The 26,800-nt window shown below is 38.4% G+C and overlaps 1 protein-coding gene across 6 annotated transcripts in view; it reads left to right on the forward strand.

The window, feature by feature from the left end:
* The window catches only part of DRAM2 (DNA damage regulated autophagy modulator 2), a 30,880-nt gene extending 4,566 nt beyond the window's left edge, over positions 1 to 26,314 (forward strand). For 5 of the 6 annotated variants that reach the window (XM_044944564.2, XM_044944565.2, XM_025288115.3 and 2 more), the window contains 7 exons: positions 4,665 to 4,809; positions 8,954 to 9,021; positions 10,661 to 10,800; positions 21,637 to 21,814; positions 22,338 to 22,420; positions 23,046 to 23,138; positions 23,661 to 26,314. In XM_044944564.2, the coding sequence (XP_044800499.1) occupies positions 4,679 to 4,809; positions 8,954 to 9,021; positions 10,661 to 10,800; positions 21,637 to 21,814; positions 22,338 to 22,420; positions 23,046 to 23,138; positions 23,661 to 23,768 (801 nt within the window). In that variant the 5' untranslated portion in view covers positions 4,665 to 4,678 and the 3' untranslated portion in view covers positions 23,769 to 26,314. Of the gene's footprint in view, positions 1 to 4,664; positions 4,810 to 8,953; positions 9,022 to 10,660; positions 10,801 to 17,630; positions 17,857 to 21,636; positions 21,815 to 22,337; positions 22,421 to 23,045; positions 23,139 to 23,660 lie in introns of those variants that run through there. The other variant, XM_025288117.3, reaches the window with a different exon arrangement.
* Positions 26,315 to 26,800: the final 486 nt, after the last annotated feature.

Below are 26,800 nucleotides of genomic sequence, written 5' to 3' on the forward strand. Positions count from 1 at the left end.
TCCAGTGAGTCAGCTCTTCACCTGTGGCTGGTACTGACTGTATTGGACAGTACAGCCTTTGCCAATAATACTGTTGTCATTTTTCAAAGGAGAAACTGGTTCAGAGAAATTAATGAAGCTTGCCCAAGTTCAATGATTCTATTTAAAGAAGTTTTTGAGCAGAAATGTGTTTTAGGAAAGTTAATTTGGCAGTGCGTGTAGAATGGGTGGAGGGGAAGGAAAAACACAGGCCAAGAGAACTGAGAATCTTATTTGAGTGTTTACAGTGGTAGCTAGGAATAAGAATGGTTGCAAATGACCAGGACCTGCATCTTGTCACAAGAATATTGTACTGCATATCACTAGGCTAGGAAAAGGGCAAAATTTGAAGTGTGATTTCTACTGAATGCAAATTACTTTTGTACCATTGTAAAGATGAACTGTAAGTTGGGGATTGCTTGTACTGTTAACTGAAATAGAAAAATCATGAACCTTTTTGGGGTTTATGAGGATCTGGTCTGGGTTATTGAATACTTTTTATGGGCAAGTCCCTATTCTGTGAGTAGAGAAATGGAATTCCTCATCAAGGATTTTATCCACTTCAGACACCCTCCCCAGTTTTTATACTGTCAAAGAAAATGAGCTGTAAGAGATGTGCAAGTCAGATGTTCTCAGAAGAAGGAATGTTCATTTCCAGATCCAAATGGATTAGGGAAGGTTGTGTGGATATGCTATCTAAGCCTGATTTTGAAGGATAGGAAGGATTTGGACATGCACAAACAATTAAAGGAAGAGATCGTGTGGGAATTCTCTGGTGGCCCAGTAGTTAAGAGTACCAGGCTTTCACTGCCATGGCCTGGGTTCAGTCCCTGGTCCAGGAACTGAGATCCTGCAAGCTGCGTGGCAAGGCCGAAAAAGTAAACTAAAATAAAATAGGCTTTCCCATTCTCCCTGGACAAAGACAGTGCTTTCCCCAACTTTGAACAAAATGAATCATCTATCTCCACCACTCTGACTCTCTTCTCTGACTTTATCCCATACTCTGGAACTTGACTGGGACCATAGCCTCCAACATACCTGAGATTAACACGGCCCTTGGGATTCTGGGAGTTTTGGTGTTTTTGTTTTTTGTCTTTTTAAGAAGAGGTCATGCCTCTAGCAATAGGGTGGACAAAATCTTTTGAAAATCCCTTTTGCCAAAACACCCAAAGGCTGAATAAATTATATTAGCCTTGTAAATGTATAGCAGTCCTCATAGGAAAGAAGGGGAAATTCCCAGGGTTAAAAAGTCGAAGAGAGTTGACACCAGGGTAGTAAACTAGTAGTGTGTCTTTTGAGGGGGCTTTGAAATAAAGTACAATTATGGATAAATGATAGGCTACCCCTGTTACCACCCAAGTTAGAGAGATAGAATTTATAACCCTTTGACCTCCCGAATGTATAACTTCCAGAGACACCATGCATGTTATATAGTTGGTGTAGGTGATGCCTGTGTGTCAGGGGATGACTTTTTCATAAAAAATAAAGTGTGAATATTCCCATTTGCAGTTGTACAACTTGTGGCCTTGGAGAACCACCTCTTCCCTCAAATCAGCCAGGACCCTCAAAAATCTACATATTCAATGAAAGATGGGCTAGGAAAAAATATCTCCTTCCTGGCAAAGAAGGAGCACAAATTTGTTCCTTTTCATCACAGCTCCAGGTGGGGGACTAAAGATACCACATAAGAACTTAAAACTATAGAGCCTGTCATCGCTCAGATTCAAAGTTTAAATTTACTTGTATACATGATCTGAAAAACTTGGAAGCCAAGAAATTAAAGTCAACCTAGGTTCATAATATGCCAGAGTATCTGGAAAAAAATACAGACCCTCTCTGCAATGATTCACCCTTAAACTAAACCTTTTAGAATACTCCCAATTAAGATCATCTAAACAGGAGCTCCAACCAGTCCCTTCTGAAGGAGATCAGCCCTGGGATTTCTTTGGAAGGAATGATACTAAAGCTGAAACACCAGTACTTTGGCCACCTCATGCGAAGAGCTGACTCATTGGAAAAGACTCTGATGCTGGGAGGGATTGGGGGCAGGAGGAGAAGGGGACGACAGAGGATGAGATGGCTGGATGGCATCACTGACTCGATGGACTTGAGTCTGAGTGAACTCCGGGAGTTAGTGATGGACAAGGAGGCCTGGCGTGCTGCGATTCATGGGGTCGCAAAGAGTCGGACACGACTAAGCGACTGAACTGAACTGAAACTATGGAGCTCATAGTCAAAAACTGGGGAAAAAAAAAAGTGTGCAAGGGCTGTCAGAACCAACAAAGTCGAAACTAGACTCCTAAAGATTTTAAATTCAAATTTTTAGAAGTTACTCAAAATTTATAGAAATTAAGAATTATTGTCCAGAAACATGCTGGGGAAAGTCCTGTAGGAACTTCGCAAGGAATTGGCATCAGGTAAAGAAAGACTGGGAGTGATCCCTGAGAGATGGGAAACAATGGGTCCAATTTACTGCCTAGGCAGAGTTCCCAAGCAAGGCACCCAATGTGAAAGTGTTAGTTGCTCAGTCATGTCCAACTCTTTGCGACCCCATGGACTGTAGCCCACCAGGCTCCTCTGTCCATGGAATTTCTCCAGGCAGGAATACTGGAGTAGGTTGCCATTTCCTTCTCCAGGGATCTTTCTGCACCAGGGATTGAACCTGGGTCTCCTGTATTGCAGGAAGATTCTTTACCATCTGAGCCACCAGGGAAGCCCCAGGGAACAAGCATGATTAACTAAATAGAGGAGTAAAATTGATGGAATGTTAAGGGGTGACAGGAAGAAAGAACAGAAAAGAGATTATGATGATTCAGACAGGAAATTACTCAAGTTGAGTGTACAATGGTGACTCTAGGGATAAAGGAAAAGAAACTTATTTAGCAAAGTTTAGATGTACATATTTAGTAGCAAGTCAGATGATCAGAGTTAAAGAGAAGTACGAGTCAAAATGGCTGAGGTTTCATTATTTGGAAGGTCAGTCTGAGATGAGGAAGCTGAGCACATTGGAGGATCGTGGAGATAAGAGTTTAAGTTTTTACAGAGTTCATGGGAAATACTGAATTGCAGTCTGTCACACTATGAGAAGATACTCCTCCAAATATGAAATTATTTTCACATGTGTAATAGTAATTTCTTGTAATTTGAAAGTATTTCTCTATTTTTAAATATTAAATGCATGAAGATACATTAATATTTTCTAATTCATATTTTTGACACTTAATTACTTACCAACATCCTCAGTCTGGAATTTAAGGGAGAAAGTGGTGATGTGTGGTATATGTGTAGATAGGCCTTCTAAAGTTAAGTGAGAAAGAGAACCAAACAAGCAGTGTCCTTGTTGAGAAAGTAAGGGTGCCGTCGGAAACAAAGCAGGAGTACTCAGATGAAGCTAGAAGAGTTGAGACTTGAAATGTATAGCAGTTAACGTGTGGTAGTGGAGGAGGAGGTGTGACACTATTTGTAGCCAGACAAAACAAAGGTTCAAAGGTGTGCAAGAGGGCATGACACACTTGGCAACCTGAAAGAGATTTGCATCATGATTGGTGTTAGAATGGAACTGCCTGAGTTTGAATACTATCTCTACTGCAGCCCTATGACCTTGGGCAGTTCTCTTAACTTCTATGATTCTGTTCTGAGGAATAAAGATATCATATGTTTAAGGTACTTAATAGGCTTGCTGACACAGTAAACACTGTTTTTGTATTGATGGTGAAGATGGTGATAGCTAAGGCAGGGAACTGGGAGCAGACAGAGAAGTGGCCAGAGAGGAATGTATTGAATAAATAGAGATCAGACAATAAAAAGACCATAGGCCATGTCAAGAAGGAAAGAAAACTTGTAAGGGCATGGCGGGAGGCACTGAAAGGTTCTCTGGAGGAGAATAAAGTGGTCAGATTGGTATTTTAGAATTAGAATGCTTTTAAAAAAAAATGTATAGTAGAGTCTGGGTTGGTTGTGGTCCAGACTAAGGGAGGACCATTTGCTGCTGCTGCTGCTAAGTCGCTTCAGTCGTGTTCGACTCTGTGCGACCCCATAGACGGCAGCCCACCAGGCTCCTCTGTCCATGGGATTCTCCAGGCAAGAACACTGGAGTGGGTTGCCATTTTCTCCTCCAATGCATGAAAGTGAAAAGTGAAGGTGAAGTCGCTCAGTCGTGTCCAACTCTTAAGAGACCCCATGGACTGCAGCCTACCAGGCTCCTCCGTCCATGGGATTTTCCAGGCAAGAGTACTGGAGTGGGGTGCCATTGCCTTCTCCAAGGGAGGACCATTTAGAAGGTTATAATAATAATCTGGTCAAGAAATGATGGTGGTTTAGGTAGAGTAGTAGCAGTGAAGATGGAGAGAAGGGGTAGATTTTAGGAAATCCAAGAGGTGAAATTAACAGTCCTTGGTAATTGATTATGTGTGGAAAGATGGGGTAGAGAGATAGTGTCTGGATGCAGAAAGTGGGTGATTCCTGGTTCCATTTACTGCAAAACTGAAGGAGAATAGGTGTCAGTAGATGGTATGGGAATTGATCAGAAGTGAAACAGCTGAGGATGAAAAGTACAATTTTGTGGGATGGGATGGCTGAAGTAGAATAGATGAAATACTCTTGAATAATCTTACCTAATTTGTTTTTTTTTTTTTTTTCTGCCTCAGGAGACCTGTTTGAGATGTGGTGGTTTCAGCAAGGCCTCAGTTTCCTTCCTTCAGCCCTTGTAATTTGGACGGCGGCTGCTTTCATATTTTCATATATCACTGCTATAACACTTCACCATGTTGACCCTGTTTTGCCTTATATCAGGTCAGTGAAATGTATTCTTTTGTGGAGAATGGTATGTATCGTTCATATTTTAATATTGAACTCAACATTTATTTTAACATTTTGAAATTCAAATTTTATGTTTGATATTACAATAATAAAAGCAAAAAAAGGAAGTTGTATTTGGTTCTTTCTGTGTGATAGAGAAATATGGAGACAGATGGTTAAGGTTTAGTGAATTGTGACACCTCAATGCCTGTTTTCCAAATAAGTATTCAAGGTTTCAGGAGATAGAGTTGGAATTATTTTCCCCTTACAATTCAAAAATACTAGAACAACGGTAATAAGAATCTGCCTGCAATGCAGGGGACTCGAGATCGATCCCTGGGTCAGGAAGATCCCCTGGAGGAGGGCATGGCAACCCACTCCAGTATACTTGCCTGGAGAATTCCATGGACAGAGGAGTCTGGCGGGCTACAGTCCCTGGGGTAAGAGTCGAACACTACTGAGTGACTAACAGTTTCACTTTCTTTCAAAGATAACAGTAATGGCAAAGATCAATTGATTTGCTTACTACGTACAAGGTAATGTTCTAAGCATTCTTCTTAAATAGGTCTTAAATAATTGAATCTTTACAGCCACCCTTTGAGTTAGGAACTATTACCCCCATTTGATAGAGGAAGAAATGAGGTCCAAGGAGGTTGTTTGTTCAAGGGCATATGACTCAGTAATTGATGGAACCAAGATTCAGTTTGACCAGGCGAGCCATTTGATTCTAGAGACTATGGTCTTACTCTTCATGACATGTTGCCTAGATTTTTCTGACACAACTAAGTATCTAAATTTGTTGATAATGTTTTTGAAATATCAAAACTACTTGTGGTTTAAGTATGGGTATTTGATTACATGTGCTATGTCCATAATCTTTTTTTTTTCCAGTTATAAAGGCAATATGTTGTTATTATAACATGTTTTAAACAGTACTAGAGTGATTATAAAAGTGAAATTCAAAGTCTTTTCCAGCCTCCCTCTAGTTTCTGCCCCTCCAGGAATGATTAACGACTTGGTTGATTTCCTTCCAGTTTGGTTGTTTGTCATAGTTGTTTCATTTATTTGTTTGTTTACCCTCTGAAAAATAACCTTTCCAACACAGAAAATAGAGCACTTCTGAAAGGTGATAAACTTAAAGGCTAAATTTATCTGTTTTAAATGTCAGGAAGAGATCAGGGCAATGCCATGTCATTTACTGTTTCCACGATGGTATGGTGTAGCACACAGGTCACCAACAGATTGAGTCTACTTTAAGAAGATTTATAAAATCCAAAGCTATAAAGTTTCCATTTCTAGGAATAATTTTGATAAGTCACCACTGTTTACCACTCTGATCAAAGGACCTGTAGCTTAAAGGGCCAGTTCATTCTCTAGTAACTCCAAGAGAGCATACATGTTCCTGAGAGTGTTTTATCATTTTTATTTCCCCTTAGAGAATTTGCTTTCATTTCAAAGAGCTTTTTATAATTTGAGGCCACTGAGTTTTTTATCAGAGTTTCAGTTCTCTGATGGTACTGCATGTGATTTTCTGATAGAACACTAGACACTTCCTTTTCTGTCTCTGTTCTGCTGCCTTTTAATTTTTTTTTTGCTAATGAACTTAGTAGTATTATCTGGAGAATTTCCTCCCACATTTTAATGTATGTAAACTTAGTGGTACTTATGTTTACTTCCCCTAGGCTCATTGTCTTCATCTGAAAAATGATAGAGTTAGACTAGATACTCTGCAAAGTTCCTTTCAGCTCATAGACCCTACCTGAAAGACTTCATTGTTACCTTCCCCATACAACATGCTGCTGCTGCTGCTGCTGCTAAGTCGCTTCAGTCGTGTCCGACTCTGTGCAATCCCACAGACGGCAGCCCACCAGGCTCCGCCGTCCCTGGGATTCTCCAGGCAAGACCCCATACAACATAAACAAATATAAATTTGACTTCAGGGATAATTCACAGTTCAGAGACAATTCTGCAAGTGTGCTTCAGGTGTTCTCTTGGTTCAAGTTATGAATGTGTAGGTAGGGTTCCTGAGACTAGCCACTGGGGTATAAGAAGAAATTGTTAGAATGTCTATGTATTTTATATTTCAAAATATTTAAACTTTTATTTGGGAATTCCCTGGTGGTCCGGTGGTCAGAACTCCTCACTTCACTACCAAGGGCCTGGGTTTGATCCCTGGTTGGGGAGCTGAAATACCACAAACCATGCTACGTGGCCAAAAAAAAGAAAAGAACTTGTATTTAATATATGCATAATAATATAAATAACATATAATAGTGATCAGATAATTTTTTTTAATGATGCATAATGACCACTGGGTTGAAATGCAATGCTGATGAGGTGATGGGCTTGGCTATTTTTATTTGTAGGCCAGTTTATCATTCTGATCCAGAGCACACTTAGCCAGCCATCTTGGAAGTGCATGCTATTATTTACTTGAAAGTGAAAGTGTTAGTCACTCAGTTGTGTCTGACTCTGTGCAACCCCATGGACTGTAGCCTACCGGGCTCCTCTGTCCATAGAATACTCCAGGCAAGAATACGGGAGTGGTTTGCTATGCCCTTCTCCGAAGGATCTTCCTGACCCAGGGATTGAACCCATGTCTCCTGCATTGCAGGCAGATTCCTTACTATCTGAGCCACCTGGGAAGCCCCATAAGTTATTTACTTATGGGTAATCTAAAACAGGAGCATCATTTGGAATACCACAGTTAAAATTATGGATTTTTTTTTTCTAGTTTATTTTTATTTTTTGGTGATACCATGCAGCATGTGGGATCTTAGTTCCATGACCACGGATCAAACCCATGCCCCCTGCTTTGGAAGCACAGAGTTTTAACCACTGGACCACCAAGGACGTTCCATGGATTTTTTTCTGATTATAAGAATAATACATATGCATTTATTCTTGAAAATTTGAAAGGTAGAAGCAAAGACAGTCCCCACTCTCTGAAGATGATCAAAGAGTAACAAAATCTTTTGTGTCTTAAGAAACATTGTAGAGTGGGAAGGAGCAATCCTTAGAATCAGTATTTGATACTTTATTTTCCTAATCCTGATCCAAATATTCACCAGGTATTTATTATTGATTCCTTAACGGATATGACTTTGCTCTTTTTTTAAAATTACCATTATCAGGGTTGAGATCCTTCTTATCTCCTTACTATATTACTTCAGTTTGAAGATAAAGACTTTGTCTTTTTAATCTTTTCAGTAGTTTGAGGAAAGGGGAAGGAGCTAACATTCACAGAGTGTCTTCTGTGTGCCTGCAGCTAGGCTAGATATTTTGCATGCATGACCACAGTTTCATTTCCTTATGTTGATCTGATGAGTCTGGGAAGGAATTGATAGCTCCATTTTTTAGATAGGGGAGAACCGTATACATAGAACATACTCAAGGTTCTTGAGTATGCATAGAACATACTCAAGGTTCCCCAGTTAGTAAATGGTGGGCTGTTAATCAGGATCTATGCATTTCATCCTGCACTGAAAGACAGGCATGTAAACAGACACATTGCAATACAGTGTGATCTGTGATTTTAATAGAAGTCTGGAGTGGAAGCTGTGTGAGTCACCTAGGCTGTAGAGAGGAGAGAACTCAAAACTGGCCTTGAGTGGAATCTCCAGAAGGGCAAAGGCAAGGGTTTTGTCTCTTTTATTTCCACAGTGTTTTTGTCCCTAAAATGCTTTCTGACAATCCTGTTAGGTGCTTGATAAATATTTTTAAAAAGTAATCAAGAAACAATTAGGTTTTAATTATAGGCAGAGAACAACAGATGTCCAAAGAATCTGAAAGGATCTTTGGTATTTAGGGAATATTCAGGTGAGACAGATAAACATGCTGCCTGACAGATGTAAGTTAGTAATGCAGCCTCAACATGACAAGGATAGCTATTTTATCAATTTATAGTGAATTCTATTATATGAAAAAGAAATAACCCTAAGTGATATGAGAAAAAAGTGAACATTAAATATTGAGAGCTGAAATTGTCATGTTCTCATTATAAAATTAAGGGTTGAGTCATGGAATTTATAAAAAGATAAAGGATTTGAAATAACCTCTTTTGTTTCTTATCCATTAGAAGCAATACACGTGTATATCTAATATGAGAAATCCTCATACCTATTTTTTTTTCTTCTAGTGACACTGGTACAGTGGCTCCAGAAAAATGCTTGTTTGGGGCAATGTTAAATATCGCTGCAGTTTTATGTAAGTAGTAAGAATGATTTTGGGAATCAAAATTTATAGCTGAATTGCCCTTTACTGTTTGGTTATTTGTTTTACTTGCTAGTTTCACTGAAGGAGGGTTATCATCACTAAATTATTGATGACAGATATGTTTCTTTTAAAGTAAAAACAATGTCTAGAAATGCTAAATTATGGAAATAAATCTTTTAAAATATCTATAGAGCTATTTGACTACTCATGCAAATAGAAGCTGTAAAGTATAACCAAATATTCCTTGAGGTCTTAAGGGGATTTCTTAAGCAACCAGTAGAGGACAAAGAGCTATCAACACACTGACCACAACTAACCGCAACAAAATTCCTTCAAGATAAACAATTGAGAAGTTTGAGAATAGCTATGAAACTCTGTTTTGATTTTTGAGCGATATTCTAATGCCAAAGAAATGCAGTTCTACCATACTATTTTACATTCCTTTCATTATTTTTTGAGCTAATTTTTTAATTAATGGTTTACTAAAATAATGCTTTTTCACAATCCACCAATTGTGATTGTTTTAAATATTTGCATTTTTCCATATCATGTTTATTATTTGCTCAGGGCAAACATTTAAGTTAAAAAAATTATTTCAGTGTACAGAAGTTCATCTTATAACTAAAGTTTTCAGAAATATGTCTCTACAAAAGTGTATCTCTGTTATGTTTCCTACACTTTTAGTTCTTTGGCAATATTTTTGCAATGGAAGGTTTAATTTGGCCCTTTCTTAACCAGTAAGGACAGTCAAGTGGGATTTTGTGTTTTTTTCCTATGTTACTGTCTGCTGTATCTGATTGAGCCAAGTTGTAGCAATTTGAAATGAAATGAGAGTGAAGCAAATAATCCTTTGGTGTTTTTTTGCCTATGTCTATCTTATCCATATTCTTCAAACTAATTACTTTAGACTTTAATACTAATCATATGTAATAGTTTGTGTGAAGTCGCTTTAGTTATATCTGACTCTTTGGGACCCCAAGCACTGTAGCCTACCAGGCTCCTCTTTCCATGGGATTCTCCAGGCAAGAATATTGGCGTGGTTGCCATCCCTTCCTCCAGAGGATCTTCCTGACACAGGGATCCACGTCTCTTATATCTCCTGCATTGGCAGGTGTGTTCTTTACCACTAGCACCCCCAGTTTGTGCTTTATATAACATGTATTACTAGAGATTTTCAGAAAACATCAAACGCACCTCTAAAATTTTTCCAAAATATTTTTAACATGAGGCCCACAGGAAGCAAAGAACTTGCTCAGTCACACAGAGATAATAGTAGTTTTACAGTACAATCTTAAAAGTTCTTTAGAAACTACAGCTGGTTTTTTGCTTGTTTTGTTTTTTCTTCTCTCAGATTATCTTTAAAAGGAAACTATGTTTCTTGAGACTTCCTTGGTGGTCTAGTGGTTAAGACTGAGCTTCCAATGCAAGGGGCATGGGATTGATCTCTGGTCAGGGAACTAAGATCCCACATGCAGTGAGGTCAAGGGGTGGAGTGCAGGCGGGGGGTGGGGGGGGGGTGCTGAGGTGGGGAACTCCATGTTTCTAGATACCACTGACTTTTGTGAGCCTTTTATCGGCAACTTTATTCCTTAGTTATTACTTTTTTGTTTTTCCAATTGTCTTTTCCCAGGCGTTGCGACCATTTATGTTCGTTATAAGCAAGTTCATGCTCTGAATCCTGAAGAGAACCGAATCATCAGATTAAACAAGGCTGGCCTTGTACTTGGATTACTGAGTTGTTTAGGACTTTCTCTTGTGGCAAACTTCCAGGTTTGTGTTTTAGCCTAGCGTAAGTATTTTCCTGAAGTCCATAAAAATACATGCTAAAAAAGGAAACCTAAAGATCCAGTTACATAATCCAAGCAGATATTAGAGTAATGCTTGCTGCTATAACAAAGTCCACAATTTCAGTGTCTTAACACAGTTGAAGTTTAGTTTTCACATAGATGCATCACATGCTGGTATTTTTGGTTGGTAGATGGCTTACCTTCCACAGTGATTTAAAGGTCCACACACTGCCCATCTTTGGGCCTTGCAAATCCTTAAGAATCTTTTGTCTTCTGCATCTAGCTGCCTGAAACAAAGAGAACATGCAGAATTCACACCTGCTTCTTAAAAACTTTGACCTGGCAGTGACTCACATGTTCTACTCACATTCATTTTTGCTAGATACAAGAAAGGCTGGGAAATAAAATCTTGCTGGGCAGCAGTTCCCAGGGCAACTCTATACTATGGAAGAGATACAGAAATTTGTGTGGACAGCTAGCGAGCTGTCTACCACAAATATGGTCCTGCCTTCTGTAGTCAATTTGTATAGTTCAGTGTTTAAAAATGTGTTTGGGGGTTTTTAGTATTTGGATAGTGATTCTTTGCTCCAGTTATCCCTTGATCAATTTAACAATATCTCTCATCAGTTCAGTCAGTTCGGTTCAGTCTCTCAGTCGTGTCCGACTCTTTGCGACCCCATGAATCGCAGCATGCCAGGCCTCCCTGTCCATCACCAACTCCGGGAGTTCACTCAAACTCACATCCATCGAGTCAGTGATGCCATCCAGCGATCTCATCCTCTGTCGTCCCCTTTTCCTTCTGCCCCCAATCCCTCCCAGCATCAGAGTCTTTTCCAATGAGTCAACTCTTCGCATGAGGTGGCCAAAGTACTGGTGTTTCAGCTTTAGCATCATTCTTTCCAAAGAAAACCCAGGGCTGATCTCCTTCAGAAGGGACTGGTTGGATCTCCTTGCAGTCCAAGGGACTCTCAAGAGTCTTCATCACTGTATAGTAAAAATGGATTGCAAAGTGACCTTCACATTTAACATACTACTTCTATTAGTAGCTGATACTTTTTTACACAGCCCAGTGAATTCCAGTGGGAGTTCCTAATAGCACCCATGCAAAACTGCCTTTCTCCCTTAATCTCATTCAGCCATTAAAACAGTGTATATTTGTATACATTCTTTATTTTCAGCTTCCATTCTAATTCACATTCATCACAAGGGTCTCATTGACCTTGTAATTTTGATTCAAATTACTTTTTCTTTTGATAATATCTATTTTCATGCAGCTTTGGACCTGTTGAATGAATATGCTCTACATCTTTTACTCATGGCTTCATTGCCTGTTTATAAGCAAACCCTGTAGCATTACTCACATAGCAAACAGTTCTCCTTCCTTCCTTTCTAATGTAAACTTTCACTGCTTATTTAAAATGGTGAGTTAAATGCCTCTTTCTCTTCTCCCCACTTCTGTCTTGCAGAGACAAACTCTAGTTGATTCATATAGGAAAAATTGTACACAAACCAGGTCTACAAAGGATTTATAGGTGCAGAGCTTAAATTGGAAGAGAGGCAAGCACTTTATTTTAAAGTAGGGACTTGTTGGTTTATCTCTTAAATATTTCTTGAAATCATCTGCTTCTCCATTTTTTTTCCCTACTGTCTCTACCATCTCCTTCTCAACCAGTTTAGATTTCACCACCTCTCCTCTGGATTACTGCCATAGCCTCCCTAATAGTTCTTCTGCATTCGGTGTTATATCCCTTTAATTTGATGCTGCAGCCAAAGTAATCTTTTAGAAATACATGTACACCTCATTCCTGTTTCCTTGTACCCCTTTTTTTTTTTTTAATTTTATTTTATTTTTAAACTTTAGATAATTGTATTAGTTTTGCCAAATATCAAAATGAATCCGCCACAGATATACATGTGTTCCCCATCCTGAACCCTCCTCCCTCCTCCCTCCCCATTCCATCCCTCTGGGTCGTCCCAGTGCACCAGCCCCAAGCATCCAGTATCGTGCATCGAACCTGGACTGGCAACTCATTTCATACATGATATTTTACATGTTTCAATGCCATTCTCCCAAATCTTCCCACCCTCTCCCTCTCTCTCAGAGTCCATAAGACTGTTCTATACATCAGTGTCTCTTTTGCTGTCTCGTACACAGGGTTATTGTTACCATCTTTCTAAATTCCATATATATGCGTTAGTATACTGTATTGCTGTTTTTCTTTCTGGCTTACTTCACTCTGTTTAATAGGCTCCAGTTTCATCCACCTCATTAGAACTGATTCAAATGTATTCTTTTTAATGGCTGAGTAATACTCCATTGTGTATATGTACCACAGCTTTCTTATCCATTCATCTGCTGATGGACATCTAGGTTGCTTCCATGTCCTGGCTATTATAAACAGTGCTGCGATGAACATTGGGGTACACGTGTCTCTTTCCCTTCTGGTTTCCTCAGTGTGTATGCCCAGCAATGGGATTGCTGGATCATAAGGCAGTTCTATTTCCAGTTTTTTAAGGAATCTCCACACTGTTCTCCATAGTGGCTGTACTAGTTTGCATTCCCACCAACAGTGTAAGAGGGTTCCCTTTTCTCCACAAACTCTCCAGCATTTATTACTTGTAGACTTTTGGATCGCAGCCATTCTGACTGGTGTGAAATGGTACCTCATAGTGGTTTTGATTTGCTTAAAGCTCACAGGTCCAAGGTCACTTGAAAAGAGAGAAAATCAAGAGAGAAAAAAATAATTTGTTAAACTGCCAAGCTACTTAATTAATCAAAAGGTCCTGTGAGATCTGACTGCTGTCTACCTGTATAGCCTCATGCTGCATCATTGCCCCTCCTTATATTATACATCAGATCAGATCAGATCAGTCACTCAGTCGTGTCCGACTCTTTGCGACCCCATGAATCGCAGCACGCCAGGCCTCCCTGTCCATCACCAACTCCCGGAGTTCACTCAGACTCACGTCCATCGAGTCAGTGATGCCATCCAGCCATCTCATCCTCTGTCGTCCCCTTCTCCTGCCCCCAATCCCTCCCAGCATCAGAGTCTTTTCCAATGAGTCAACTCTTCGCATGAGGTGGCCAAAGTACTGGAGTTTCAGCTTTAGCATCATTCCTTCCAAAGAAATCCCAGGGCTGATCTCCTTCAGAAGGGACTGGTTGGATCTCCTTGCAGTCCAAGGGACTCTCAAGAGTCTTCTCCAACACCACAGTTCAAAAGCATCAATTCTTTGGCGCTCAGCCTTCTTCACAGTCCAACTCTCACATAGCAGGGGTCTTTCTGTGTTCCTTGAATAAGGTTTACTTAACTCTGTTTCATACGTTGTTTCTTCTGTTGCACATGCTACAAACCAAGCCTAAATAGATGTAGGCAGACTTGATTTCCTCAGGGAAGTCTTTTTTGTCAGCAGATTTCATCTTTTAAATTTCAGGTTTTCTTTCTTTGTGTTCTCTAATTCTCTGAAAACTAATTCTTTGCAGCACTTCTGGTAGTATAATCTTTTATTTATGTTTTTAAAATTTATTTTTAATTTTTAAGTTGATATATTTCTCCTTTAAGTATAGCTCAGTGGTTTCATTCACCATTGTATACCCAGAACCTAACATAGTACTTAGCACAGACATGCTTTCATACTAAGTATTAATATTTAGTAACTTATTGAGAGGGGCTAAAGGAACTAAGCAGGATGGATAAAAAATTCCCTGTGATTACTGTGATCGTCTGCATTGAAAGAGACCTAATAATTACAATATGGCCTTTGAAAACTCTGACTTAAAAAAATACATTATTTAATTTCTTTGAAAACAAGTGTGTATAAAAGCATCCAGCAAGGGAATTCCCTAGTGGTCTAGTGGTTAGGACTCTGTGCTTTCACTGCCAAAGTTTTTGTATATGTGTGCTCGGTCACTCAGTCGTGTCCAACTCTCTGCGGTCCCATGGACTGTAGCCAGCCAGGCTCCTCTGTCCATGGAATTTTCTAGGCAAGAATACTGTAGTGAGTTGCCACTTTGTGCTCCAGGGAATCTTCTTGAACCCGAGATTGAACCCACGTCTCTTGCGTCTCCTGCATTGACAGATTCTCTTTCAGAGGGCTTGAGTTCAATTCCTGGTTGGAGAACTAAAATCCTGCAAGCATACAGCCAAACAATCAAAAAAAAAAAAAAAAAATGCAGCAAAACAAATATGTGTCCTCAGTGTTTAGGAATTTTTCCCATCCTAGTGTGTCGACTGAAATAAAAATATACCATGTGAGAGATGTGAGAGATGTGAATTGCAGTTTTATTTGGGGACTTATGAGGGCTTCCCCTGTGGCTCAGCTGGTAAAGAATCCGCCTGCAATTCGAGAGACCTGGGTTCAATCCCTGGATTGGGAAGATCCCCTGGAGAAGGGAAAGGCTACCCACTCTAGTGTTCTGGCCTGGAGAATTCCACGGACTATACAGTGCATGGGGTCACAAAGAGTTGGACACAACTCAGCGACTTTGACTGAGGACGATAGCCTGGAGGCATCCTCTGAGATAGTTATGGGGAACTGCTCCAGAGAAGTTAAGGGGGTTCCCATCAGCATATATGTGATACTGGAGAAAGAGTACATTCAGTCAAACACACGTCTCATAGAAAGTTGCTGCTAGTCATAAGGCAGGACTATCTAAGTTAGTGCTTTTCTAAGTATGAGAGGATATAAGAATTTGGGTTTATAAAATTATCTCTTGAAAATTATCTCTGAAGGCCTGTTGTGCCAGTTTCTCCCAGCACACAGAGTGCCTCATTCCTAATCTCTGCCCTGAGCTCTGTTCAGAGTGTGTTGAAGATGAATGATTACCAGGGCTAATCCCTGTAGGTCCAGATGGCGTGTAACATTCTTTAGTTAACCCTAGAAAAAATTTATCCTCAAGGAAACTTGGAAGGGATAACTAGGCAGGAATCTATATTGAATTTCTAGAGCTGTCATAACAAAATACCACAAACTGGATATTAAAAAATGAGAGAGATTTATTCTGTCAGGGTTCAGGAGGCCAGAAACCTGAAATCAAGATGTTAGTAGGGTTGGTTCCCTTTTGGGGGCTCAGAGCGAGAATCTATTCCATGCCTCTCTCTCAGCTGTTAGTAATTCTTGGCATTTCTTGGCTTGTGGCAGCATACTGTAATATATGCCTCTGTTATCACATGGCATTCTCCTTTCCTAGAAAATTTATCTTCAAGAAGACTTTGGAAGGAATATCATTCAGTTCAGTCACTTAGTCATGTCCAACTCTTTGCGACACCATGGACTGCAGTACGCCAGGCCTCCTTGTCCATCACCAACTCCCAGAATTTTCTGAAACTCATGTCCATTGAGTTGGTGATGCCATCCAACCATCTCATCCTCTGTCCTTCCCTTCTCCTCCTGCCCTCAATCTTTCCCAGCATCAGGGTCTTTTCAAATGAGTCAGCTCTTCACATCAGGTGGCCAAAGTATTGGAGTTTCAGCTTCAACATCAGTCCTTCCAATGAACACTCAGGACTGATCTCCTTTAGGATGGACTGGTTGGATCTCCTTGCAGTCCAAAGGACTCTCAAGAGTCTTTTCCAACACCACAGTTCAAAAGCATCAATTCTTTGGCACTCAGCTTTCTTTATAGTCCAACTCTCACATCCATACATGACTAGTTTTTAAGTTGCATTAAAACTTTTAGGTGAAGATTACAGGGTATTCAGTACATGGTTTATAATTTCTGTAGCAAACATTTGCCCCTGATCACACACATACCTCTATAATTTGTCTTGTCTTTGTCAAGGAGTATGTTTTTGTCTTTGTTAAATTTTATATATATATATATATATATATATATTTTTTTTTTTTTTTTTTTAAGATTTATTTATTTTTGGCCGTGCTGGATCTTTGTTGTTGTGTGAGGGTTTTCTCTACTTGCAGTGATCGAGGGCTGCTGCTTAGTTGCAGTGCACAGGCTTCCCATTGCGATGGCATCTCTTGTTGTGGAGTGTGGGCTATAGGGTGCATGTAGGCTCAGTAGTTGTGGCCAACGGAATCAGTTGCTCCGTGGCATGTGGGATTTTTCTGGACCAGGGGTTGAACCAGTATCCGTCCCTTGCATTGCAAGCAGATTCTTAAGCACTGGAGCACCAGGGAAGTCCTAAATGATATATTTTTAAAGAAGATAAAATTGTGATTGTTGTGGTACATGTGTCAAAGATTGCATTTAGTTTGTTAATTAATGAGAGGAATAGTGGATACTGCAAACCACTTCAAAAAGAAGTCGGAGTACCATACAATTACAAGTCAGAAAAGGAATGCTCAAATGAATTCACAAATAGATTCTAAACTATAGATTCTAAACTAACAAAACTGGTCATTATTCACAAAGTGAAAGTCAGTTGCATTCAGTAGGACACAGTATGCCTTTCTATTCACATTGATTACTTGTGTTACTATGCATTTTCAATAAGTTAACTTTTATCTCTACACATAATGTCTATCATTGTAAAAGTTCTCCCTGCAAAATAGCCTAATCAAAGCCAAGTACAATTAACATTTCTATAGAATCATTCCCACAGGCTCTAGCATTCTATTGAAAGGGTATCTGTTGCCCATTTCAAGATCTTTTGCTGTTTCCCTAGTCTCTAAATGACAAAATTAAATGGGTTAAACCGAAGTACTGTCAGTTAAAACTAGCTTTATACACCTCCATTCTGATTATAAACATAGTAGTGAATGTTCTCTATTCTTTTTCTTTTAACTATGGGATTTTGTTGATGGAACTGTGTGCTGATCACATGTGGGCATTCATCAGACTATATCTATATTTAGCTTCATCAATATATGAATGAAAAATGTTGCCTGCCACGTCAATAAACAAAGACTATCGCAGTCATCAAGCTACTACAGCCGTTCCCAACAGTGAGCCTTGAGAAAACTCAGGATGGAGACAAATGGGCTCCCAGCTGCCAAGCCTTCAGCCACTGCAGCCACCGCCCAGCAGTGCACCCTGAGGGGACTCAGGATGGGGACTGGATACTGGACCTAGATAGCTAAGGTGCTTATCAAAGGAATGATTTCAGTGAGCCCAGGCTCTTGCATCTTTCCATATATAGAAAAGCACAAAACTAAGTTGAGATATCTGGTTTTCTTTATTAATTAATAGTAGTCATCTTTGTTGCAAAACTTATATATATCTGGTTCCTCCCTTACCTCTTCAGGACAGTTTCTTAGAGCTATCTGAGAGGCTACCTCCTGGACATGAAGTCTTCAGAAAGTCTTCCAAATAAAATATAACTTTCAAGGTGGCTCAGACGATAAAGAATCTGCCTGCAGTGCGGGAGACCTGGGTTCGATCCCTGGGTTGGGAAGATACCCTGGAGGAGGGTGTGGCACTCCAGTATTCTTTCCTGGAGAATCCCCATGGACAAGGAGCCTTGTGGGCTACAGTCCACGGGGTCACAAAGAGTTGGACATGACTGAACAACTAAACACAGCACACGCTCAACCTTTATCTTGTTCATATTTTTCAGTCAACAAATATATGTGAGAATATTTTTAAGGAGAAAAATCCTGCTCTTAGCCCTAAGTCAATTTCATTTTTGCAGCCTGTATCCATATATACTGGTAAATTCACATGAACCAAGAAGATAATACCATTTTGTATTGATTTATGGGTGCTGAACTTTTTTTTTCTTTGTGACCCAAGGTGACAGTAACAATGATTTTTTCCCTTCCCAGTGCTCATAACTTACTGCCAGTTAAAACAGCCCAAACCTTATTTATCAAAGTAGCACTTTCTCCAAAGGAATCCAAATAACTTGTTATCTTTATTTCTTTATACTTGAGACTTCTTACACCTTCAGCTAAAAAAAGTAGACTGTATGTGAATTAGCATAGTTGATTGTAGAAGGAGAGAACCAACCCCTAACCTAATCTCTCTTTTATTACCTTAGTCATACCCTCTTTTTTCTTTTAATTTAAATTTTACTTTTTTAATTGTAATGTAATTGGTTTACAATGCTGTGTTAATTTCTGCTGTACAATGAAGTGAGTTAGCCATGAAAGTGTAGTCGCTCAGTCATGTCCCACTCTGTGACCCCATGGACTGTATGTAGTCCACCAGGCTCCTCTGTCCATGGAATTCTCCAGGCAAGAGTATGGGAGTGGGTTGCCATTCCCTTCTCCAGGACATCTTCCCAACTCGGGGGTGAAACCCAGGTCTCTCGCATTGCTGATAAGTTCTTTACCATCTAAGCCACCAGGGAACATATCCCCTCTCTCTTGGACCTCGCTCCCACCTCTCCTCCTCGCCCCTGCCGCCCCTCATCCCTCCCATTTAGATCATCACAACACCAAGCCGAGCTCCCGGTACTATACAGCAGGTTCCCATTAACTGTCTGTTTTATACATAGTAGTGTATATATGTCAATCCCATTTTGTCTCAGTTTGTCCTACCTTCCTCTTCCCCATTGTGTCTACATGTCCATTCTAGATTCCATATATATGTGCTAATGTACGATATTTGTTTTTCTCTTTCTGACTTATTTCACTTGGTATGACAGACTCTTGTTCCATCTACGTCTCTACAGGTGACCCTGTTTCATTCCTTTTAATGGCTGAGTAATATTCCATTGTGTATATGTATCACATTTTGTCCATTCATCTGTCAGTGGACATTTAGGTTGTTTCCATGTCCTGGCTATTGAAAATAGTGCTGCATGAACACTGGGGAGTCATACCCTCATACCATGTGCTGTGTGGTATCTTGTCAACCAAGTGACACAGACAGCATCCATTTAGAAAACTGTATTAGGTTGGTACAAAAGTAATTGTGATTTTGCATTGTTGAACTTTGCTGTTTGTTATTAGAATACATTCTTAAGTAAATGTGATTATGTTATACACTATTTTAATGCACATTTTTCACTTTTTTTTTTTGCTAATGACTTAGTACTTGCTGTTTATTTGTATATTTATTTTAGACTAGGGAAATGATGTTAGATGAAGCAAATTTGAACAATTTTCTTATTCAAGTTCAAAATGGGTCATAAAGCAGTAGAGACAACTTGCAACATCAGCTCATTTCGTCCAGGAACTGCTAAGGAACATACATTGCAATGGTGGTTCAAGAAATTTTGCAAAGGAGACGAGAGCCTTGAAGATGGGGAACACTGTGACTGGCTGTTGGAAGTTAACAACAACCAATTGAGAGGATCATTGAAGCTGATCCTCTTAAAACAACACAAGAAGTTGCCGAAGAACTCAGTGTCAACCATTCTATTGTCATTCAGCATTTGAAGCAAATTGGAAAAGTGAAAAAGCTCAATAAGTAGGTGTCTCATGAACTGACTGCAAAAAAAAAATCATCATTTTGAAGTGTTGTCTTCTCTTATTCTATGTAACAGCAAACCATTTCTCAATTGGATTGTAATGTGCGATGAAAAGTGGATTTCATACAGCAATGGGAAACAACCAGCTCAGTGGCTGGACTGAAAGGAAGCTCCAAAGCACTTCCCAAAGCCAAACTTGGTCATGGTCACTGTTTGGTGGTCTGCTTGCTGCCTGTCTGATCCTCTACAGCTTTCTGAATCTCAACGAAACTATTACATCTGAGAAGTATGTTCAGCAAATAGATGAGATGCACTAAAAACTGTAATGCCTGAAGCTGGCATTGGTCAACAGACAGGGCCCAGTTCTCCACTACAGCATCCAACTGCACATTGCATAACCAACGCTTCAAAAGTTGAACAAATTGAGCTGTGAGGTTTTGCCTCGTCCGCCATATTCACCTGACCTCTCGCCAACTGACTACAACTTCTTCAAGCATCTCGACAAACTTTTTGCAGGGAAAATGCTTCCACAACTAGCAGGAGGCAGAAAATGCTTTCCAAGAGTTTGTTGAATCTCAAGGCAAGAATTTTTATGCTACAGGAGTAAACAAACTTATTTCTCATTGACAAAAAGGTGTCATTGTGATGGTTCTCATTTTGATTAATAAAGATATGTTTGAGCCTAGTTGCAGTGGTCCAAAACCGCAATTACTTTTTCACCAACCTAATACTTCAACCAAAGGCTTTGATAATAGAATTTTTGGGAAGCTACTGTCATCACTTTTAAACAGGGACATATATAGTAAAAAGTAAAATGTAAATGGATATTAATGAGAGTAAGGCAAAGGAAAACAATAATACAAAAACAAACAGTAAGGTAACAGAAAAAATTTGCAGTTCCTGCTAATCTCTTATTGTATAATTTATCAAAACAAGTCAAACTAGAAACAAGAATGTTTTAATTTCTTTAACCTTTAAATTGTATTTAGATTTTATTTAAATTTAAGTTGATACTCCTTGCCTCCTGCATTCCCAACCATCCTAGTTCTCTTTACTTTGTTCTACTCTTTTTCTATAACCCATATCACTATTTAACATATATGGAATTATTTCTAAAGTTTATTTTTTATTGTTTGTGTTCCTTCACTTGAATGTAATCTGTGAGGACCAAATTTTTATCTGATTTGTTTACTCATATATCTGAATGCTTAGAACAGTAGCTTGACACATAAGAGGCACCCAAATAAGCATGATTAAATGAGTAAATGAGTAATTACTATCATGTTTTCACTAGTGGCATATGAAGTAATTTGGATGACTGTAATCTTCAGGTTTATTCTGAGTACTGAGAGAAAATTATCTCAGGAAATAATCTGTAGACTCTACATAGCTTTCCTACTCAGTGAATGTCCTGTTGAATTTGCTGGACTTGTGTTTTTAAATATTGTGTTTGTGATGCTTTTGACGTTTCTTTTATTGACTTATTTCTTCCTTTTACCTCTCAGAAAACCACCTTTTTTGCTGTACATGTGTGTGGAGCTGTGCTCACATTTGGTATGGGCTCATTGTATATGTTTGTTCAGACTATCCTTTCCTACCAAATGCAGCCCAAAATTCATGGCAAGCAAGTCTTCTGGATCAGACTGTTATTGGTTATCTGGTGTGGAGTAAGTGCATTTAGCAGTATCCTTTACTGTAAAATGTGGCTACCCTTGAAAGGGAACTGAACAACAAAATTTAAGTGAACACTGTTGACATGTTGTAAACAGGCCTTTTGTGGGCGAGCTTCTTGGTTTACTAAATCCTAAATTAATTTGAATCATGAAATTCAAATTTTTACTTGGGACATGGTAACTGAGTGAGAAGCAAAGATAATGTCTGGCCTAATCATACTCACTTCAAAGATAGGAAAGATGAGTTGATTCCCTCCTTAAGAACAATTGTGTAGCAAAGCTTATGATAGAACTAAGAATTTATTGAGCAAAGAGAAACTGACTCTGCAAAGCATTTTATAATAATCTGGGCACATTTTAAATTTTACTAATGCCATGTAATATGAAGTCTTTAAGAAAATGGTTTTGGGCCTTGGAAACAAATATATGTGTGATCCTTTTAGATCTTTGAAGATATTTGTTTTTAATTTTGAGTTTAGCTTAAACTTAACATGTCTTCCTTGAGATTCTTCCTTGACATTTCTTTTTAATAGTGCTGACTTGCTCATCACTTTTGTACAATGGCAGTTTTGGTGCTGATATAGTACAGAAACTCCATTGGAACCCTGAGGACAAAGTAAGAACTGAAATAATTTACTAGATACTCCTAATCAGAATCCATATTTTAATGCTCAAAATGTAGTATCAAGTTTGTCATGAGCATTTTTTGCATGTGTGCATGTTCAGTTGCTCAGTCATATCCAACTTTTGGGGACTCTGTCGACTGTAACCTGCCAGGCTTCTCTGTCCATGGGATTTTCCAGGCAAGAATACTGGAGTGGGTAGCCATTCCCTTCTCCAGGGGATCTTCCTGACCCAGGGATCGAATCTACATCTCCTGCATTGCAAGCAGATTATTTATACCACTGAGCCACCTATTAATCTGAGCATTGTTTACTTAAACTTTTTTAGTGGCATTTAATGGCTCATGACTTTGGAAAAGGCAGTAACTTCTTGGTTGTAGAGTTAAGTTCTCCTGTTCTTAGTTATTTGAATGAAAATTTTACTTGCTATAAATGAAAATGTGATAGATCATTTAGGATGTCTTTAATGTCCACTTTTAATTCTAGAGATATGTCAAATAAATCAGGGGTTGATATTTCAGAATACTGATCGGTTTATAAATATTACAGGTTTTTTATTTGAGGTCATATGAGTGAAATTTCACAGAACTGTTTTTTTTTTTGTTGTTGTCACTTAAGGGTTATGTGCTTCACATGATTACTACGGCAGCAGAATGGTCTATGTCACTTTCCTTCTTTGGCTTTTTCCTGACTTACATTCGTGATTTTCAGGTAAGAAAATGTAGAATTAGATATATGCTGTCAAACTTCCTTTGGTGGAATAAGAAACTTTCTATAGGCAACTCTCTCGCCTTTTCAAAAATTAACTTCTTAAGCAGTGAGCCAGAAGAGGAGCTTCTAATGTGATTTGTTTCTGTGCTTTGAGAAATAGTGTTCTGTTAGCAAGGTTAAGCCTTGAAAATAGGGTTGTAAAACAATTAAATTTGCAGATACTCTCTCAGAGAGTTTTTATCAACTCAGGCTACATTTATATAGGCCATCCTCAACATTTAGTGTTATTGATTCTTCATAGAAACCAGAGAAAACCAAGGAACTTCTGAGGAAAGAAGTTTATTTTTCACAATTCTGTTTGTACTACAGATGATACTTTTGGCAGTACAACAGCCATCTCTCTCTTGTTCTTCATTAGAATTGGTTTACATTCTGGATCCCAAGATATTCCCAGAATATATTGAACATGTGATCTGTCTTTAAGGAGCAAACTTCTACATGTAATTTTCTTTTCTGTTCCAGAAAATTTCTTTACGGGTCGAAGCCACTTTACATGGATTAACCCTTTATGACACTGCTCCTTGCCCTGTTAACAATGAACGAACATGGCTACTTTCCAGAGATGTATGATGAAACGACAAGATATACCTTTGGTGATTATGATTCTCAGGGATTGGGGAGATATTCATGAAAGTTACTTATTCTCCTCCGAAGTTTTCAACCATTTAATCAAGGCTGACTGTGACATGAAAGAATCCTGATAATCAAGAGACATGAATTAAGACATTTGATGTTGTTTTAAAGGACATCTTCAAGAGGATCATGTAAAAACATTTATGCCTATACTTTTTTAGCCCAGAAAGTAAAACCAAAGGACTACAACATTGTATATTTTTTTTCTACTTTTTTTTTTTAAAAGAGAAACAACCAGAACTGCACCAAGCAGTCTGCAAAATCCAACTTTTCACATTTTTAAAACCATTAAAACTCATGATTTGTTTGGAGCAGTTATGTAAGAGAAACATTTCAGGACCCCAAATAATCAGCAATGCTCAACAGCTTCTTTAGAAATGGGTTTTGAAGTAATAGTTTTACCATATTAATACATTTCATACAGTCTTTATAAAATTTATTTCTTCTGGAATCCAACTTTAAAGGGAAGTAGACCTGAATTCACATGAGCACTTTAATTGCTTAAGCTTTGCACAAGATATTCTGTGGATATTGATTTGATTGCTGCCACAAGGCCAGATACTATGCTAAATGGTCTGTCACACCTGCTCGCTCTCACTTGTTTCATGAAGGTTAGTCTCTGATGTGAAACTTTAATTACTAATGAATGAAAAAAAATAGCTATAGGTAAATGTACTCCAGTTGCATTTTGTATAGAACAGGATTAATGTTCCGACACAAGGCTGAGAAGTTTCTGAATAACAGCAAGTATAATTAATGTAAAAGTCACCTCAAACTGCACTCAAGAATTTATTAAGATTTCATTTATAGCAAATTATAATTATTTGAAAAAGAAACCTTGAACAGACGTTGGACCTTTTTTTAATGGGATGTGATCTTTGTAGAACCCCAATTCTAAAGGATAGAAACAGCAATCCAGAAAAACTAGGTGTAGAATAATGATGATACATGCACCCACCAAAATAATTTTGTTTCTCTCTGGACATGCAAGTAATTGGAGCACTTCTACTTGAATCCTTATCTGTGCAGATAAAGAATGGTTTACAGATCCCAGATAAAATTCAGAAGAAGAAAACACTCATCTGGAAGGTGCCCAGTGATCAAATGATTTGCAAAAGAATCTCTGAAAAAGATTAACAAGGTTTTTCTTTTTAGAAGAAGTGGGTCCATAGCCAGAATAAAAGATGGTAAGGAAAGGTTTAAAGTGTAAGAGAGAGCAATTAAGGGAAGATGGTTATATGGTAGAACCATAGATCTCAATTATGAAAAGCTTGCTGGTTGTAAAAAGGTAAATGTTTCTGAAGACTTCTGTACTTATAAGATAGAAAATAGAATACAATACTGTTTAGCTATATAAAGTAACAGTGAACATGGGAAACATTTCAGTAAACACTGATTGATATCTGACATCACTGAAAAAATTTTTCAGTACAAACCGTAAAACATCTTTTTAATGCCTCTGAAAATCATGATTTTCATCATGTGCAACCACATCATGTGCAACCACATCTGTGAAACAGTATCTAGTCCTGACTGCTGTCCCTCAAGGAAGCTGTAATCCAAGTTGTAAAGGACCACAGTATGGTAAGAAGGAAACAGATAAAATCAAAGTTCATAAAATTATAGTTTATGTGGGGGCAAGATGGCACAGGGAAGAACATGGACTTGTGCTTCCATATTAGAACTTAGAGGTACAGTAACAACTTTAAATTATTTTAAAAACAAAAAATATTACTTGAATAGTATTTTAATTTCATTATTTAACTTTTACCCTTAGAAATAACATGGGCTGAAAATATGAATAAGTTTAAAAAGAGATTATAAATAGAAATTTTTGAATGTGCCTTCATCCCTTATCTTAAGCCTGAAGTAATGGAAGCTAACCATACCCTCCCTCAAAGTATGTCTTGCCAACACTATTGGATAGTAGTATTAATAGCTTGGATGAATGGGTAAGGTAGTTCAATTAATTTGGTTTTAAAAGTAGACTTTTGAGAATAGGAGGTTAAGCTGACAAAATCAACAGATACTGTTTCCTGTGTTCTTAAAGACATGGCAAGACAACATTTCCCTTTTAGTCAAGTATAGGCAGAAGAATGAATTTTAGTCATGAAATGTAAATGATTTGGATGTGTCTATTTCAGCATTATGATTTTGAAAAACAAGAATGCTGTTTCCCAGTTTTGTCTCCTTACATCAGTTGTTTATTGATGAGAACAGGGTTTTAGGAGATGGCAGACTAACATGTAGGAGCCTGAACTAGTTCTCTTTTAATCAGATTTTAGAATATCAACCTAGATATCTAATATAATGTGAGAACTCTTTTTAATTATCCTGCTTACCAAGATTATCCGTTTCTAGAATAGTGTCATGCTGTAAATACTCAGTGGATTTATGAAAGAGAAAGACAACTTTTCTTGTGCAGTGTTCTATACAGACTTGCCATGAAATGAAATTGAATAAATGTTGGATTACTGCCCTAATATTGTCTTTTCTTCAACCAACCAGAGTGCTGGTTTTTAAAACAGTGTATTTATTAGGAAGGTAAGAATGTAGAATAGATCTAAGACAAAGGAAAAGTCTTTCTGAGGCATTATTGGTCTTACCAGTGTAAACAGTTGTATCCTCCACAAGGCATGGTAATTTGACATACAGTTTATCTGAGAATTCACCTACTCAGAAGACTTGAACAGAATATAAAGAGAATGCCTCAGAAATTCTAAAATATACAGTTGGAATGTAGGGCAGAGAGAAATTCCCCATGTTTGGATAACTGGCAGCTCAAATGAAAAGCACAAAGATTCCAGTAGAGTCACGTGAATCAAACTAGCAGTAACAAAGCTCATCTCCACCTCAACTGTAAATCATGTTAACTAACCTTCCATTCTATATACCTGACAAAATAGGCATTCCCCTTTTGGGAGGCAACTGCTGTTTTTAATACTTACTGTTCTTTTATAGAATATATA

Source organism: Bubalus bubalis, chromosome 6 (assembly GCF_019923935.1).
Source record: "Bubalus bubalis isolate 160015118507 breed Murrah chromosome 6, NDDB_SH_1, whole genome shotgun sequence".
Classification (NCBI taxonomy): Eukaryota; Metazoa; Chordata; class Mammalia; order Artiodactyla; family Bovidae; genus Bubalus; species Bubalus bubalis.